At 40.7% G+C, this 12,245-nt stretch overlaps 2 protein-coding genes across 2 annotated transcripts; both read right to left on the bottom strand.

Moving 5' to 3' along the window:
• Positions 1-401: 401 nt before the first annotated feature.
• Positions 402-3,087, bottom strand: LOC148097200 (procathepsin L-like). The gene is made up of 9 exons (XM_087833143.1): positions 2,988-3,087; positions 2,609-2,713; positions 2,229-2,371; positions 1,896-2,093; positions 1,614-1,805; positions 1,110-1,275; positions 894-999; positions 665-768; positions 402-490 (listed from the first exon to the last, which is right to left on the bottom strand). Exons 2-8 carry the CDS (start codon positions 2,706-2,708, stop codon positions 669-671), a joined length of 1,005 nt encoding a protein of 334 aa, XP_087689269.1. The 5' UTR covers positions 2,709-2,713; positions 2,988-3,087; the 3' UTR covers positions 402-490; positions 665-668.
• Positions 3,088-7,195: 4,108 nt separating this feature from the next.
• On the bottom strand, positions 7,196-12,245 carry vgll2b (vestigial-like family member 2b). Its single transcript, XM_087832745.1, has 4 exons — positions 11,858-12,245; positions 11,101-11,443; positions 8,725-9,171; positions 7,196-8,257 (listed from the first exon to the last, which is right to left on the bottom strand). The coding sequence occupies exons 1-4, from the start codon at positions 11,942-11,944 to the stop codon at positions 8,214-8,216; spliced, it is 921 nt and encodes a 306-aa protein (XP_087688871.1). The 5' UTR covers positions 11,945-12,245; the 3' UTR covers positions 7,196-8,213.

Genomic DNA, 12,245 nt, shown 5'->3' on the forward strand with positions numbered 1-12,245 from the left:
TGAGGAAAGGTTTTACTGCATGTTAATGTGGAATAAAATTCCCAAAATCTTAAGGATATTTTTGCCTCCGTCGTAATTTTTCCTGGAGTCGATCGGTGTCGATGCTGCAATACTCAACAACTTGTCCAATTATATTTGTTAAACCTGCTGAACTAAAATTGAACGTCTGCACTTCAGTCGCATCTTAACTGTATGATTTAAAATTGTGTGGCGGGACAAAAAAATCTCACTGATGTTGAATATCTCTGTCTGGATAAACCACTGAATGGTTACAAAGTCAAACACCCCCAACAAAGAGAAACGCACAAACAAATGTTTAAATCACTGTGAAATATTTTATTTATTTATATTTATTTACAATTTTTATATAAGTTTCTATTAAACATAAACCAGGGATAAGGGTGACTCTTTACCCTGAAAAAAAAAAGAAATAATAAAAATAAAATTAATGTTGATTACATGCCACTGATCTCCGCCTCACTGAGGAAACCTGCAAATGTAATAAAACTGTCAATAAACTGTGGGATGCACAAATATTTTTGTATTAATCTGTGCACATGATCATAGGTTTGATATGTTTAAAAGGAATTGTTAATGAAATTGTTAAAAAAAAAAAAAATCTTAGTAGAGCTAGAAAGAAAAAGCAGTTTAAGTTTTTTCTGACCTCTTCAGACCAGAGGGTAGCTTGCTGCAGTAGCAATCCCACACTGGTTGGATTTGTTCCTGCTCATCTTAATGTATCCCTTGTCTCCCCATTCAAGACCCCAGCTACAGAAAGAAACAAATTAATAAACATTTTGCAGATAAACATATAACTGAATGTAGTGACGTAATAAATCTACATGTGTTACCTCTCAGTAACTATTAGAAGGAGCATCAATCAAGTTATTTACCTGTTCTTGACCAGCCAGTAGTCATTTCCGTCCTCAGTACCATAACCCACAGCCAGCACACCATGGTCCAACTCTGAGCTGCTGCACTGGGGCTCATTATACACTCCTAGAAATACATATCATTTAGACTGAGAGGTTTAAAAATTAATAAGTAAATCTTCACATTTCTTTCTCTATATAAGATTTTTATTTGGCACTTTCAACACAGTGTTTTACCTGATTCATAGAGCTGGAATGACATCTGAGAAGCATCAATGCCCACAGAAACTGGTCCAATGGTGGCCACAGCCTCCTTCAGGGCGTCTTCATTGCCTTGACTCACATCAGTATAGCCAGTGGATGTGGCACCAATATTATCAGGATTATAACGGCATTTTCCATCCTAGTCAAGAAAAAGATATGCAAATTATTTGCTCACACATTTTCCAAGTATATTGCAAAGATATAAGAGATCAGAGCATTTACCAAGTACTATAGTTTTAAATATAGATTTAAAACTAGCCAATAAACTGGACACAAGGTGGCAGTAAAGTACAGCAGTTGCTTGCAAGTCTATCATGAATAATTGTCTTTTCATCTCCGACTCTGTTATTTGTCAAGATAATGACAGTCAAATGATGAACAATTTCAAATGTACTTTCAACGATTATGATTTATAATTTTTTCATTTATTATGATAACCTGTGAAGCAGATTATTGTCCACTCTCCTCTTTTATTACCTCGGCCTCATAAGGGTAGGACTCCTCAGTGTCAATCCCTCCATTTGCTTGGATGTACTGGAAGGCTTGGTCCATCAGGCCTCCCATGCAGCCCATGTTGCCATAGTCTCCCGAGCAGTCGACCAGCTGCTGCTCACTCAGAGACACCAGCTTTCCTGTCTTCCTGAAGTGCTGACCCTCCAGTGAGCCAGTCTGCAAGAAGGATGAGTCAGTTTGAAGCCAAAAGTCGAGCAAAGTTTCCTGCTTTACAATAATAGAGAAGACTACGTTATATGTACTCACTGCACTGAAGGCCCAGCAGGAGCCACACTGCTTCTGATCCTTGACATCAGTGACGTATCCCTTATCTCTCCAGTCAACAGTGTCGGGCAGATCAGTACCTTCAGGCAGTGTGAAGAAGGTAGAGCCCCGGCGAGGCAGAGAAGCATTGAAGGAATGAAGGCAGCCCTGGGAAATCACTCGTTTGTACTCTTCATTTTCCTGATGAAGAAGAACATAATTCTGGGCTTATTTTGTTGTTATCCAAAATGCCATTCTCTGTGTCGTTCTCTGCTAATTGCAGTGAAAAATGCTGATGACCTACACATAAAAACCTAAACAGACATACAAACATACCATGTCAGCAAAGTAGGTCATGCCAAGGCGGTAGGACTTCAAACCCTGGTCTGCCAAGATGTTGTGTACAAGCACAAATTTGCGGTTGTTGAGCCAGATCTGCCTCCGGTGAGCCTCCTCTGATGGAGAGTGGTAGGATCTTTCTGCCATTTTGAAAAATAATTGTCAGAAAGAGAATGAAGGAACCAGAATGAATCCTTAAATATTAACGATCTAATTTCCAGTAAGAGATTTTCCTTTATTCTAGTCTTATAATGTTTTACAAGCATGTGAGTGTGAGCAAGGCCAAATTTAAGGGTTCCTTTAAGACCACGAAACATGATGAATATCATTTGACAAAAAGCTAAAACAAATAGGAGAGGAAGAGTCTGCTGTCTCACCAAACTTGAGTTTCCAGGCATGAAACTCCAGATCTTCCAGAGAGATGCTGGCACAGCTGGCCACAGCCAAAACAGCAGCAACAACAAGCAGCAACTTCATCTTGACTGAACACAAGCAGAAAAAGACACAGATCCTTTGTGGTGTGCAGAAAACCAGACAGCTTGTTTCTGATGCCTGTCACATCAGCTTTAAAATACTCTCTATCGTGATGTTGGATGTCACTTCCACACTACCACAGTATCCACTCTACGTCCTGGTTACTTTAACTTTCTGTTTCATCTCTACTTTCTATTCTTTCTCAAATGAATGAATCTTTCATCATTCTGTCACTAAAAAGTGTAGTCTATGTGTGCAGTTGTCTGTGCTGTAGCTACTCACCTGGCTCGATGTCAGTGTATGTGCTGAAGACTGAGGTAGAAGCACCTGTAGGTGTTGTGGAGCTGTCTGAGGAGTTCTTATATAGCCAGCTACAGTTATGACTACAGTATTCCAGTCAGGTGGCTGTCAGCAGGTCACCAAAAATGACACACAAAAGTCAGTCATTGAAACAGACAAAGGTGGAGTTATACATTAAGAGGAGGATCACACGATGACATTTTTTTGAGGAAATATTTTAGTCAACCTCAGCAAAAACACTGAACGTTACTGTCATGAATCCTGTTTACTGCTTTTTTGTTTGGTTTTATGGGGTTTTTTGAGGGCATGATCAGTTGTGGTTTAGTCATATGGATTCACGTTCAACAAATACCATATGCCTGTATGTGTTATTGTAATCTGTTTCCCACCACAAAGAGATGGGAAGTCTCCAAAACGAACAACAGCAGAAAAAACAAACAAACAAAAACAAAGCAGACTTACAGAAACAACACAGCGTGTGTGCTAATGTGTCATCCACCTGCGGGCTGAAACCTTAAGAAGAAACAGATTACATCATTCTGGAAAATATGCAAAGTCCTCATAGAGGTGCTTTTATTTCTTGAAATTGTAGGTGGCACTTCAGCTAACACCCACTCAGTGAATGTTGTTTAATGAGTTACATGAATGATCAGGATTTATTTGAAGTGTTACCCCATCTTTTTTCTTCTTTAAGAAGCTGAAATAATTTATTGTCTTCATATGTACGCATATAACCTCTCGCAGACTGATTAACATCTCTAAATTTTCCCACAAATATGGAATTTCTGTCCCCTTTTGTCTGAAAGTTTTCTTAGATTTCTTAAGGTTTTGAGCTACGGTGCAAACAAGCACACACAACCACACACAACTTCCGATAAACTCTATTCTGAGTTTGATATTGTTTGATTTATGATTCATGCGGGTTTCCACTGACAGTTATTCAACTTTCTGTTTCCACAAACACATCCTGTTTTTAAGCTTGACTGTAAGGCCTGATTTTCTGGGCAAATCCCACCCATCTTTATCAGTGCAAATAAAAACATGTGCATTTTGTCTTTAAATTCTTCCCTCTAAGTAAGGTATCACCCTTTTTTTTTACTGGCAATTTATCTTCTGTAACTGACGTCTGTCTGTCTGACTAACTAGTGGTCACAAGGCTTTCAGTGTTATGATAGCCATAAAGAAGATGTGGAGTGGGTGGGAAACTAAGAACTAAGCAAAAAGTTTACAGATTTCAAGGAACTCTTATTTTAGTTTATGTCATGCATCTGACATCCCAACTGAAAGCACAGATATCAGTATTTTGTTCACAAGATTGGGGTTATTTCTGTCAGAAAAGTGTAAATAGTTTGAATTCTAATACCTCTGGATCAATAAAAAACATTATGCTGTTTTCTTTCTATGATAGAAATGCATAACTATTGCTACAGTGCAGCTTTGCAGTAGTATTATAATGCTTTATATATTTTCAGCAGTGGCTAATGTAAGGCATGAGAGGACAGTTCATTAGTGGTAGAAGAACACAGTTTTTGTTTTGTTTTTGTTTGTTTTTTCACTTAAGTGAAAGTAATACTACTCTGTAAAATATATTTAAAATTAAAGCCTGAAAGTCATAATCCTCTAACTACAGCTGTTTGTATGGGAACCAGACAAATGTGTAGAGTCATAAAAACTATTCACAATAGACGATCGTATACATGAAGATTGTAATACAGAACAGATAAACATCTGCATCTCTTAGATAATAAAGTTATCTTTTTATTATATTTTTTATTATTAGGAAGGTTGATTTTATTGATTTTTATGTGTTTATTTTATTTTATTTTAATCAATAAATGTCATTATTTTTTTCCTGAGGGGTGGCATGTCTCCCAGCTAGATAAATTAATCTCACACAGTATTAAAAGGATTTGTTTTTATTGTGAAGTCCAGCAGAAGTGGTCAGGTGCAGCATAGCGTGGATGCATAACAAGTGACAGGTTCACCGTGAGTCAGCACAACAGCAATTACGAGGATGGAAGTTCACAAATCAAAGTTTGCACATTTTTGTCTGCTTGTTTCGGGAAAAATGTGGAAGTAAAGCATGTGAACATGTTATGGTAAATGGGTCTAGGGACTTATCTGGAAAAATTAAAAGTGAAGAAAAAAAGTTTTGTGTGTGTTTTGTGATTTCTGCTACCACTTGTTTATGCTACATCACATGTGTTTCTTGCTTCATTTTTATTTGTCTCCTTTACCCTGCACATGATGATTGTATCAGTTAGATATTAAAAGTTAAAACAGCAGGAAAGTCACATGTTTAAGAAATTCAGATGAGTAAAGCACAAAACTCAAGTTTACTGTCTTTTACACTCAGTAATCAGGTTATAAGGTTCCAGCTTATTTAAAGAAGGGAGGATGACAGTTGATCACTGAGTGAATCATATGATTATCAAAATAAATGTTGAAGATTTGGATCACAAACATGTAGTAAACTTGCATTTGTATATAATGTCCCATTTGACTCTGGAACCTGTATCATGTGACTACCACCAATGAGCCATTATATGACTAATCTGGGTCAGCATAGGGTTTGTCTTATTATAAACTCTTACTGAAACCAATGCATAGTGCAATGAGGCAATCAGTGGTTCTCAGAAAGTGCTCAGTAATGTCGGCCACTAACCTTTGCTCCCATATGTTGAGATGTTGTTGTTCTCAAATTTCTGTACCATGTTTTTTACACATGATTATGTATTATTTTTATTAACAGACAGTCTGTGCACATTTATGAAAATATCTTTTCAGTGTAATGATTATATAGCTGGAGCAAATGCAAGGGGTTTTTTTTTTTGCATTGGGCTCGTTAGTAGCTATTGATAAAGCTATATATAATCAACCAAGTAATCAACAGTGACCTCTGTACTAAGAGATAATACTGGTCAAATGAGCTAAAGCAGTTCATGGTTTTGACAGTTGATCTGACAGGTGCTCTCCAGTAGTCATGGATAAATATGCAAAGCAATTTATACGCTCAAAGAAGAAGCTCATACTATTTTTTAATTCTTAATTTTGTGTTTTCATAGCTAGTTTTAGTTAGTGTTGCTGTAAAAGCACCATAAACTGTATCTTGGCTGCATTACAGCAGCTCAACCTGTTGTAAGTGTGCCCTGTAAAACCTTTATTTGTTGTTGGCTTTGCAGTGCTATAAAACACACCAGGAGATGTCACTATTTCATTTGGTTGTAGAATATTTCAGTTTACTAACAAACATGGAAACCACCAAACCACATCCACTTTCTGTTAGTAATAAAACTAACGAATCAGTAATTAATCAAATTAAGCTACAACTTTAGGTTAAATCAATTTTAATTTTAATCTTGGTGTTATCCATAGTGAGTCAATTTGTGCAATGCCTTCCTCATACAAACTACACTTGAATGTGCTGCTTCACATTATGTGGGCTTTATTGACAGCCATGTACTGTAATGTGACAATATCTGTGGCTGCATACTTACTATGGATTAGATCCTGGAGGGTAAAAAAAAAGACGCTAGTGCCAGCAACAATACTAGCATGAAAAGGCTGTAAGGTGGTTGGAATGGGAAGCTGAGAGGAAAGCTATCCCTGGTAAAGTCTTTTAATTTCATTACTCTACATGTTTCCTCAGATTAAAGCCAATCACATAGTTGGCTGCTCTCTTAGGGGGGCGAGGGGTCACACATAACAGCCACTAAATTGTGACGGTGGCCAAGACTGGCATACCTTAGGGCATAATCTGATTATCAGATCAATAACACAGCAACATTTGGTGCATAGCTGGGATGGCTTGCTTCATCTCTTGTTACACGTGGCTGGCATTTGCCACTCATTCCCACTTTATAGGTGACAAAGTGTGAATGCAAGCAGGAATTCAAATGGAAGGCCTTTTAAATAAGACGAGGTGCACAGCGTAACCTTGATCACATCTGGCTCTGCTACTGTATCTGGGAATCAGACAGCTATGAAAATGTCAGGGCACCCAACAAGTGTGCAGAATTAGAAACAGACCAAAAAGCCTTCATCACAGATATGTTACCTGACACCTGGAGTCTTGCCATGGAGCCAAATTTCTTCAGGCTAATATTAGTATTTATTATCTGGAAATATTACTCTCTTATATTCATGTTGCTAATATCGTTCAAGGTAAACATTTATGAGATGTGACAATGAACCATAAAAATATTTATTGACATCACATTCTTGGACACGAAAAAATGAGCACACCGAAAAAAAGGAAAAAATAATCCCACAAATATTAAGAAAGCCAAAATTCAAAATTTCCACGAATGACAGAGAACAAAAGGACTCAAATGGAACAGCATCAAATTGAAAGTTCAGTTTTACCTGATAGTTCTGAGCAAACAAATCGTGGTAGATGCGAGAGATATTCTTCACATAAGATAGATGATAGATCTGGTATGGTCAGCTTTATCACCTCTTTTAAAATATATATATACATAAAGCACAATCAGCTTGACACAAAAAAATTCAGAACACTGGCCAACCTAATATTTTAGAAATGCACATAAACACCAATAAATATAAACACTTTATTTCAGAGAGCAGTATTATATAATAACAAACACAAAAGGCCTCATGATAACAGTCACAGAGCTTAAACTGCCATAATTGCTGCTCTTGTTTATCACTGAATGTTGCATTTGTGAAATGCAGATAAGTGGATAATGAAAACCACTGTACCAACACAGAGCATGAGACAGAGATAACCAGGGACATTGGAGGAAATCCCTACTCTCTGCTATTCATCCCTCTGTCCCTCCATTCATCCTTCCATCTCTCTGTCCTCTGTGATCCTGTCTTTCTCAGTCCAAACAGGTCACTGTGGCTCCCACCTTGCCAAGGTCTGTGCAGTGACAGGAGAGGGAGACCAAAAGAGCTGAGAAAAAGAGAGCAACAGCACAGATTACAGACAGTTCGGACACTCTCCCTCTCTCGCTCCCTCTTTCGCTTTGCTTTATCTCCATGGTGCACACACGTCGACCTGGAGCAAGGCTGTATACTGGCAGGGGAGGCTAGAAACAGAGTGAAGGGGGTGGGTAGATGGGGATGCAAAGTGTGTATGGTGGAGGGGGGTGGGGGATAAAGGGACCTGCTGCGACAATAGCAAAGTAGGTCCAGGGACTAATTGGATCTGGTAATGGCTGGTCACTGTGACTGAAGGGCTCGTTAGAACCAGTAGAGCTCCTTGCCTTTCTTGTGCTGCTGGAGACCTGAGGGGAAAAAAAAGAAAAGGATACAATGAGGAGGACAATGGTGAACACAGAACACAGGTTGTCATGGAGTCTACTTGTGCCAAACATCCTGTTTTTGTGGGGTGGCGGGGCTCCTGTGATGATTATGATGTGTCGTGTGCATTTGTGAGTGTGTGTCTGCATGCGTGGGAGTGTCTATAATGGTGACTGAGTTATTTAACTTCCTGAGCGTATATATGTTTGCATCTGATCATTTGTTTCCTATATAGAGCATTACAGGGGCTGAAAATTGGTATAGCAGTGTGCAACAGAGTGTGGGTGTTTGTGTAAATGGTTATTTGACTGTATATTATTCATGAATCTTTGATATTTTAAAGTCAGGGTTGCTTGGTGTGTTGTGTTGCTAAATTTAAAGGGATGAAAGTTCAATCTTGCACTAAAACTGCACTGTACCATCCAAAAGCCTCACATGGTTGAGTGGTTACCTGCATCCATGTTGAGGGCTAGTGTCTGGCTGACATCTCCCGGGGGGAGCAAACTGGGCCATGAGGTAGTGGGCTCCAGCTTGCTCACTTCATAGTGGCTTGGCAAGGTGGGGAGATGTGGTGGCCTCACGGTAGGCATGAGTAGGGGCCCATAGTGGGGCTCCAAAGCCGAAGGTGAATAAAGTTCATGGAGAGGCCGTGGGGGGCCGTAGGCTTGGGCCTGAGGATATCCCCAGCTTTCTGGTGGGTGAGGGTGGGAGTGTGGATGAGCGTGTGGATGAGGATGAGCGTGCGGGTGCTGCAGGCTGGGGTGTAGCCCTGATGCGTACGGGTCCATGGAATAGGAAGGTGTACCGGTCTCACAGTGGGAGCGACTCTGAGGCGAGGAGTAGTTACTGTCCCAGAAGGATGGGGGGAAGCTTCGTCTACTGCTAGGCGATGGGGTATCTAATAAGGGAAGAGATGGGAGAGAAGAGGTAGGAGGAGGTACAACAGTCAAACTTAGGCCAAGTCATGAACTGTTGCACAACTGCGTAGTGAATTGAATTGATTTATAGAAGCAAATGGAAAGGCTGGAGCTGTGCAGGAGGAGCAACACATACTAAAACATAGATGTCACTCACATGACTGCTACACCCTCTGGCCCAGATATCTTCCCCATTGGATCATATTGTCACACCGTCCTAGCCCCAACAAGACACAGAAATAAACACAACCACGTTCGAGCAGACAGAGGGGAGTGAGCGCTAAAGAGAAAGGTAGAAAGCGCGATGTCCCTATACCCTGGAATTCTATATAAGGCAGGCGCTCTGACCTGGAACGAGCCCAAGACTCACAGGGCCTTAAATCACTTGCTGTGGTGACATCTCTCACTCTCCTGTCAGCTCACTACTTTTGAAAGTCTCACAACACACTCAAGCCAACACAGACACACACACACACACTCAAAAAGCAAATCTAGTCCCGTTCTAGCACCCGCCAACCCTCTCTTCTGTCTCCTGCACCCCCACCTGTTGTTTTCTCTGCTCCCCCACCCTCCTCGCCCTTGACAGAATGTCAGCAAGCCATTATATGTTTTTAGCAGTATAATTTTCCCTCGGGATAGTCATTTGAAAAAAAATGCCCTATGCATCCCCCCAAGAGGCAGCGTTTCCCACTGCCTATATCACAATGACCGCAACTTATATAAATCTGACTGGCAGGTGGGCAACTGACTGAGCAACCATTGTGGGGCAAGAGCTGGAGCAAGAGACAGAATGGCAGCCATGGAGACGTTTGAAGGGGATACCGCAGCGAGGCTGTGCGCTTACGGTCATGTATAAACATAGCATCTGTTGTGAGGCAGGGAGCGTGCACTGGTGCTGAAATGAAGACGTCCGACTCAACAAGGAAAGAGACTAAAACCGACAGCAACAGAGTGAGTAGACGCTTTAGGCCCTACATGGATATCCAAATGATATCGTCAAGCTGGCAGTAAAAAAAAACATTGGCATCTTTAAAATATTCATTTCGACATTTTTGTTTACTTTACATCCTGGTGCAATCAGATTTAAAATTGTAAAAAGAGGAAAGGAACATCTTTACTTAACACTAATTTGAGCTTTTATAGGATTCTCTGGATGATAGTTATGGATTATCTGTACTTGGTAATTACATAAGCCACAATAAACTCATAAATCCATAGCGTTTTGTGGAGATAAAGTTGCCAAAACATACTGCAATCACAGAGTCATATTTAGACCCGGGAGGCAGATATTAGAAATCTGACTATAGCTAGGTCTGATTTTGGGATTTTCACAGACAAAACCAACAATGCACGCTGACTCTCTTGTGCCTTTTTTAAACCTTTTAGCCTGGAAGAGTCAAAGTAGACCCATTTGACTTCCAACTGCTCCTAACCTTCCTGACCCGATGCCCCGACCTTTCCAGGGACAACTTTTTGAACAAATGAGCCCTTCAACTGACCAAATCACCTGTGTGACACTCTGCTGCGCTCCCCGTCAGTTCAGCGTGTGTGGCCTCAAAATCTCATGCAATATATCTCAACTGTGACAAATATGCCACCTGTGCTTCCCTAAATACATGGGAGGAGAAGGATTTAGTAAGGAGAAACCCAACAATCGTCATGTAAACACGCCGAGAATAAATGGGGAATTAGTCTATTAAAGATTTGATAAAATTGATTGGTGTTGCTTTATTTTTGTGCATATACTGCACAAATTAGATTTTTATAAATACATCTTGAAATCTTTTGTTTTTTTGTTTTTTGTTTTCAGTTTCTTTAAGAACACCAAACATGCACTATGACTTTGTATTGCTGGTACAAGGACCTTTATTTGAGTCAAATAATCTTTCTGCATGCGCAATGAAATTTACCTGTTCCCTGATGTTCTGGTGCCCGACGTTTGCCCTCACCATCCATATAGGAGCTGAGGGCTCTGGAGAAGTGCTCATCCACAACGCTGCTGATGTCTCCCTGGTAGTAGGTGAAGAGGACACAGCGAGAAGTCAGGTATTCTGCCTCGGGAGCTTCCTGCTTCTCTTTGGGGCCTTCCTCTGGCCTTGAAGCCGCAGGAGTATAGGAGGAAGAGGAGCTGGATGAAGCAGAGGAGGAAGTTGATCCTCCAGTGCCTGGGCCCCCAGACATCCCCTCGGGGCCGTTGGGAGTGTCCATAAAATCCCGGCAATGAGATGAAGTGCAATTTAGACCTGTGGCAGCCTGGCGCGGTGTTAGAGGGCAGGGAGAGGAAGAACAGGGAGAGAGTTGAAACAGGTGTTGCAGAAGACAGTTCTGGAGCTGACTATGAGACATTTTGACACGATGCTCTTCTTTGTATGAGGCAGCACTGGTATGTGTAATCTGTGTGTGCGTGCGAGCTGCTGTGCGCTAATTAGTGGGTGCAGAGTGACTTCTGTGCTTGGTGTGACATGTACAGATATAAAGAAAAAATCTCAATAAATCAAACTAATTCTTAAATCACAAACTTAAACAAATAAATAACTTTTTGAATCGGGTTGTTTGCTTTTACGCACAAGCTGCATAAATTAGCATATCTGTTAACTAGCACAACAGGCTCCAATACTTGAGATGAGAGTTATCACAAGAACGTTTCCACATGTGCTCATTTCTTACCTGGAAATTACTGATAAAAGCGGGAGCAGTCGGTGCGTACGGTGCGTAATGTCCATAGGCTGGGTACATAACATCCAAACAGCTCATGGTAAATGAGCGATGTCTTCAATGCTCTGTTGAAACCGACCTTAGTGAGAGAGAGAGCGTCAACATTCCGATTATGTCGGAGAGAAATGAGCTTCTTAGTCGCCGATCAGTGCACAAAAGCCCGTTCCAGACTCGGCATAGTCACTCCAGGAGGAGCGCACCTCTCCGCTTTCATTGCGTGCGCCACACAGCTGCGGTAGCAAAATGTGGTGAGGTTTATGGAGCAAGCATGAGGGTGTCCTGTCCTGTACATCTTTGTGTCAACCCCTCCCACCTTTACCAGCTCTCAACACCCCACATC

This window comes from Neolamprologus brichardi, chromosome 19, assembly GCF_056152115.1.
Source record: "Neolamprologus brichardi isolate AB-2024 chromosome 19, ASM5615211v1, whole genome shotgun sequence".
Classification (NCBI taxonomy): Eukaryota; Metazoa; Chordata; class Actinopteri; order Cichliformes; family Cichlidae; genus Neolamprologus; species Neolamprologus brichardi.

What these genes read in the sequence shown, in the direction of transcription:
- LOC148097200 (XM_087833143.1), bottom strand. Translation starts at nt 2,708, where the DNA reads ATGAAGTTGCTGCTTGTTGTTGCTGCTGTTTTGGCTGTGGCCAGCTGT. An exon ending in CCTACCCTTATGAGGCCGAG is followed by an intron (nt 1,276 to 1,613) that starts GTAATAAAAGAG and finishes TTTCTTGACTAG; the next exon opens with GATGGAAAATGCCGTTATAA. An exon ending in TACTGGCTGGTCAAGAACAG is followed by an intron (nt 769 to 893) that starts GTAAATAACTTG and finishes TTCTTTCTGTAG; the next exon opens with CTGGGGTCTTGAATGGGGAG.
- vgll2b (XM_087832745.1), bottom strand. Translation starts at nt 11,944, where the DNA reads ATGAGCTGTTTGGATGTTATGTACCCAGCCTATGGACATTACGCACCG. An exon ending in ACCAGAACATCAGGGAACAG is followed by an intron (nt 9,172 to 11,100) that starts GTAAATTTCATT and finishes TTCCCTTATTAG; the next exon opens with ATACCCCATCGCCTAGCAGT. An exon ending in AGCCCTCAACATGGATGCAG is followed by an intron (nt 8,258 to 8,724) that starts GTAACCACTCAA and finishes TTTTCCCCTCAG; the next exon opens with GTCTCCAGCAGCACAAGAAA.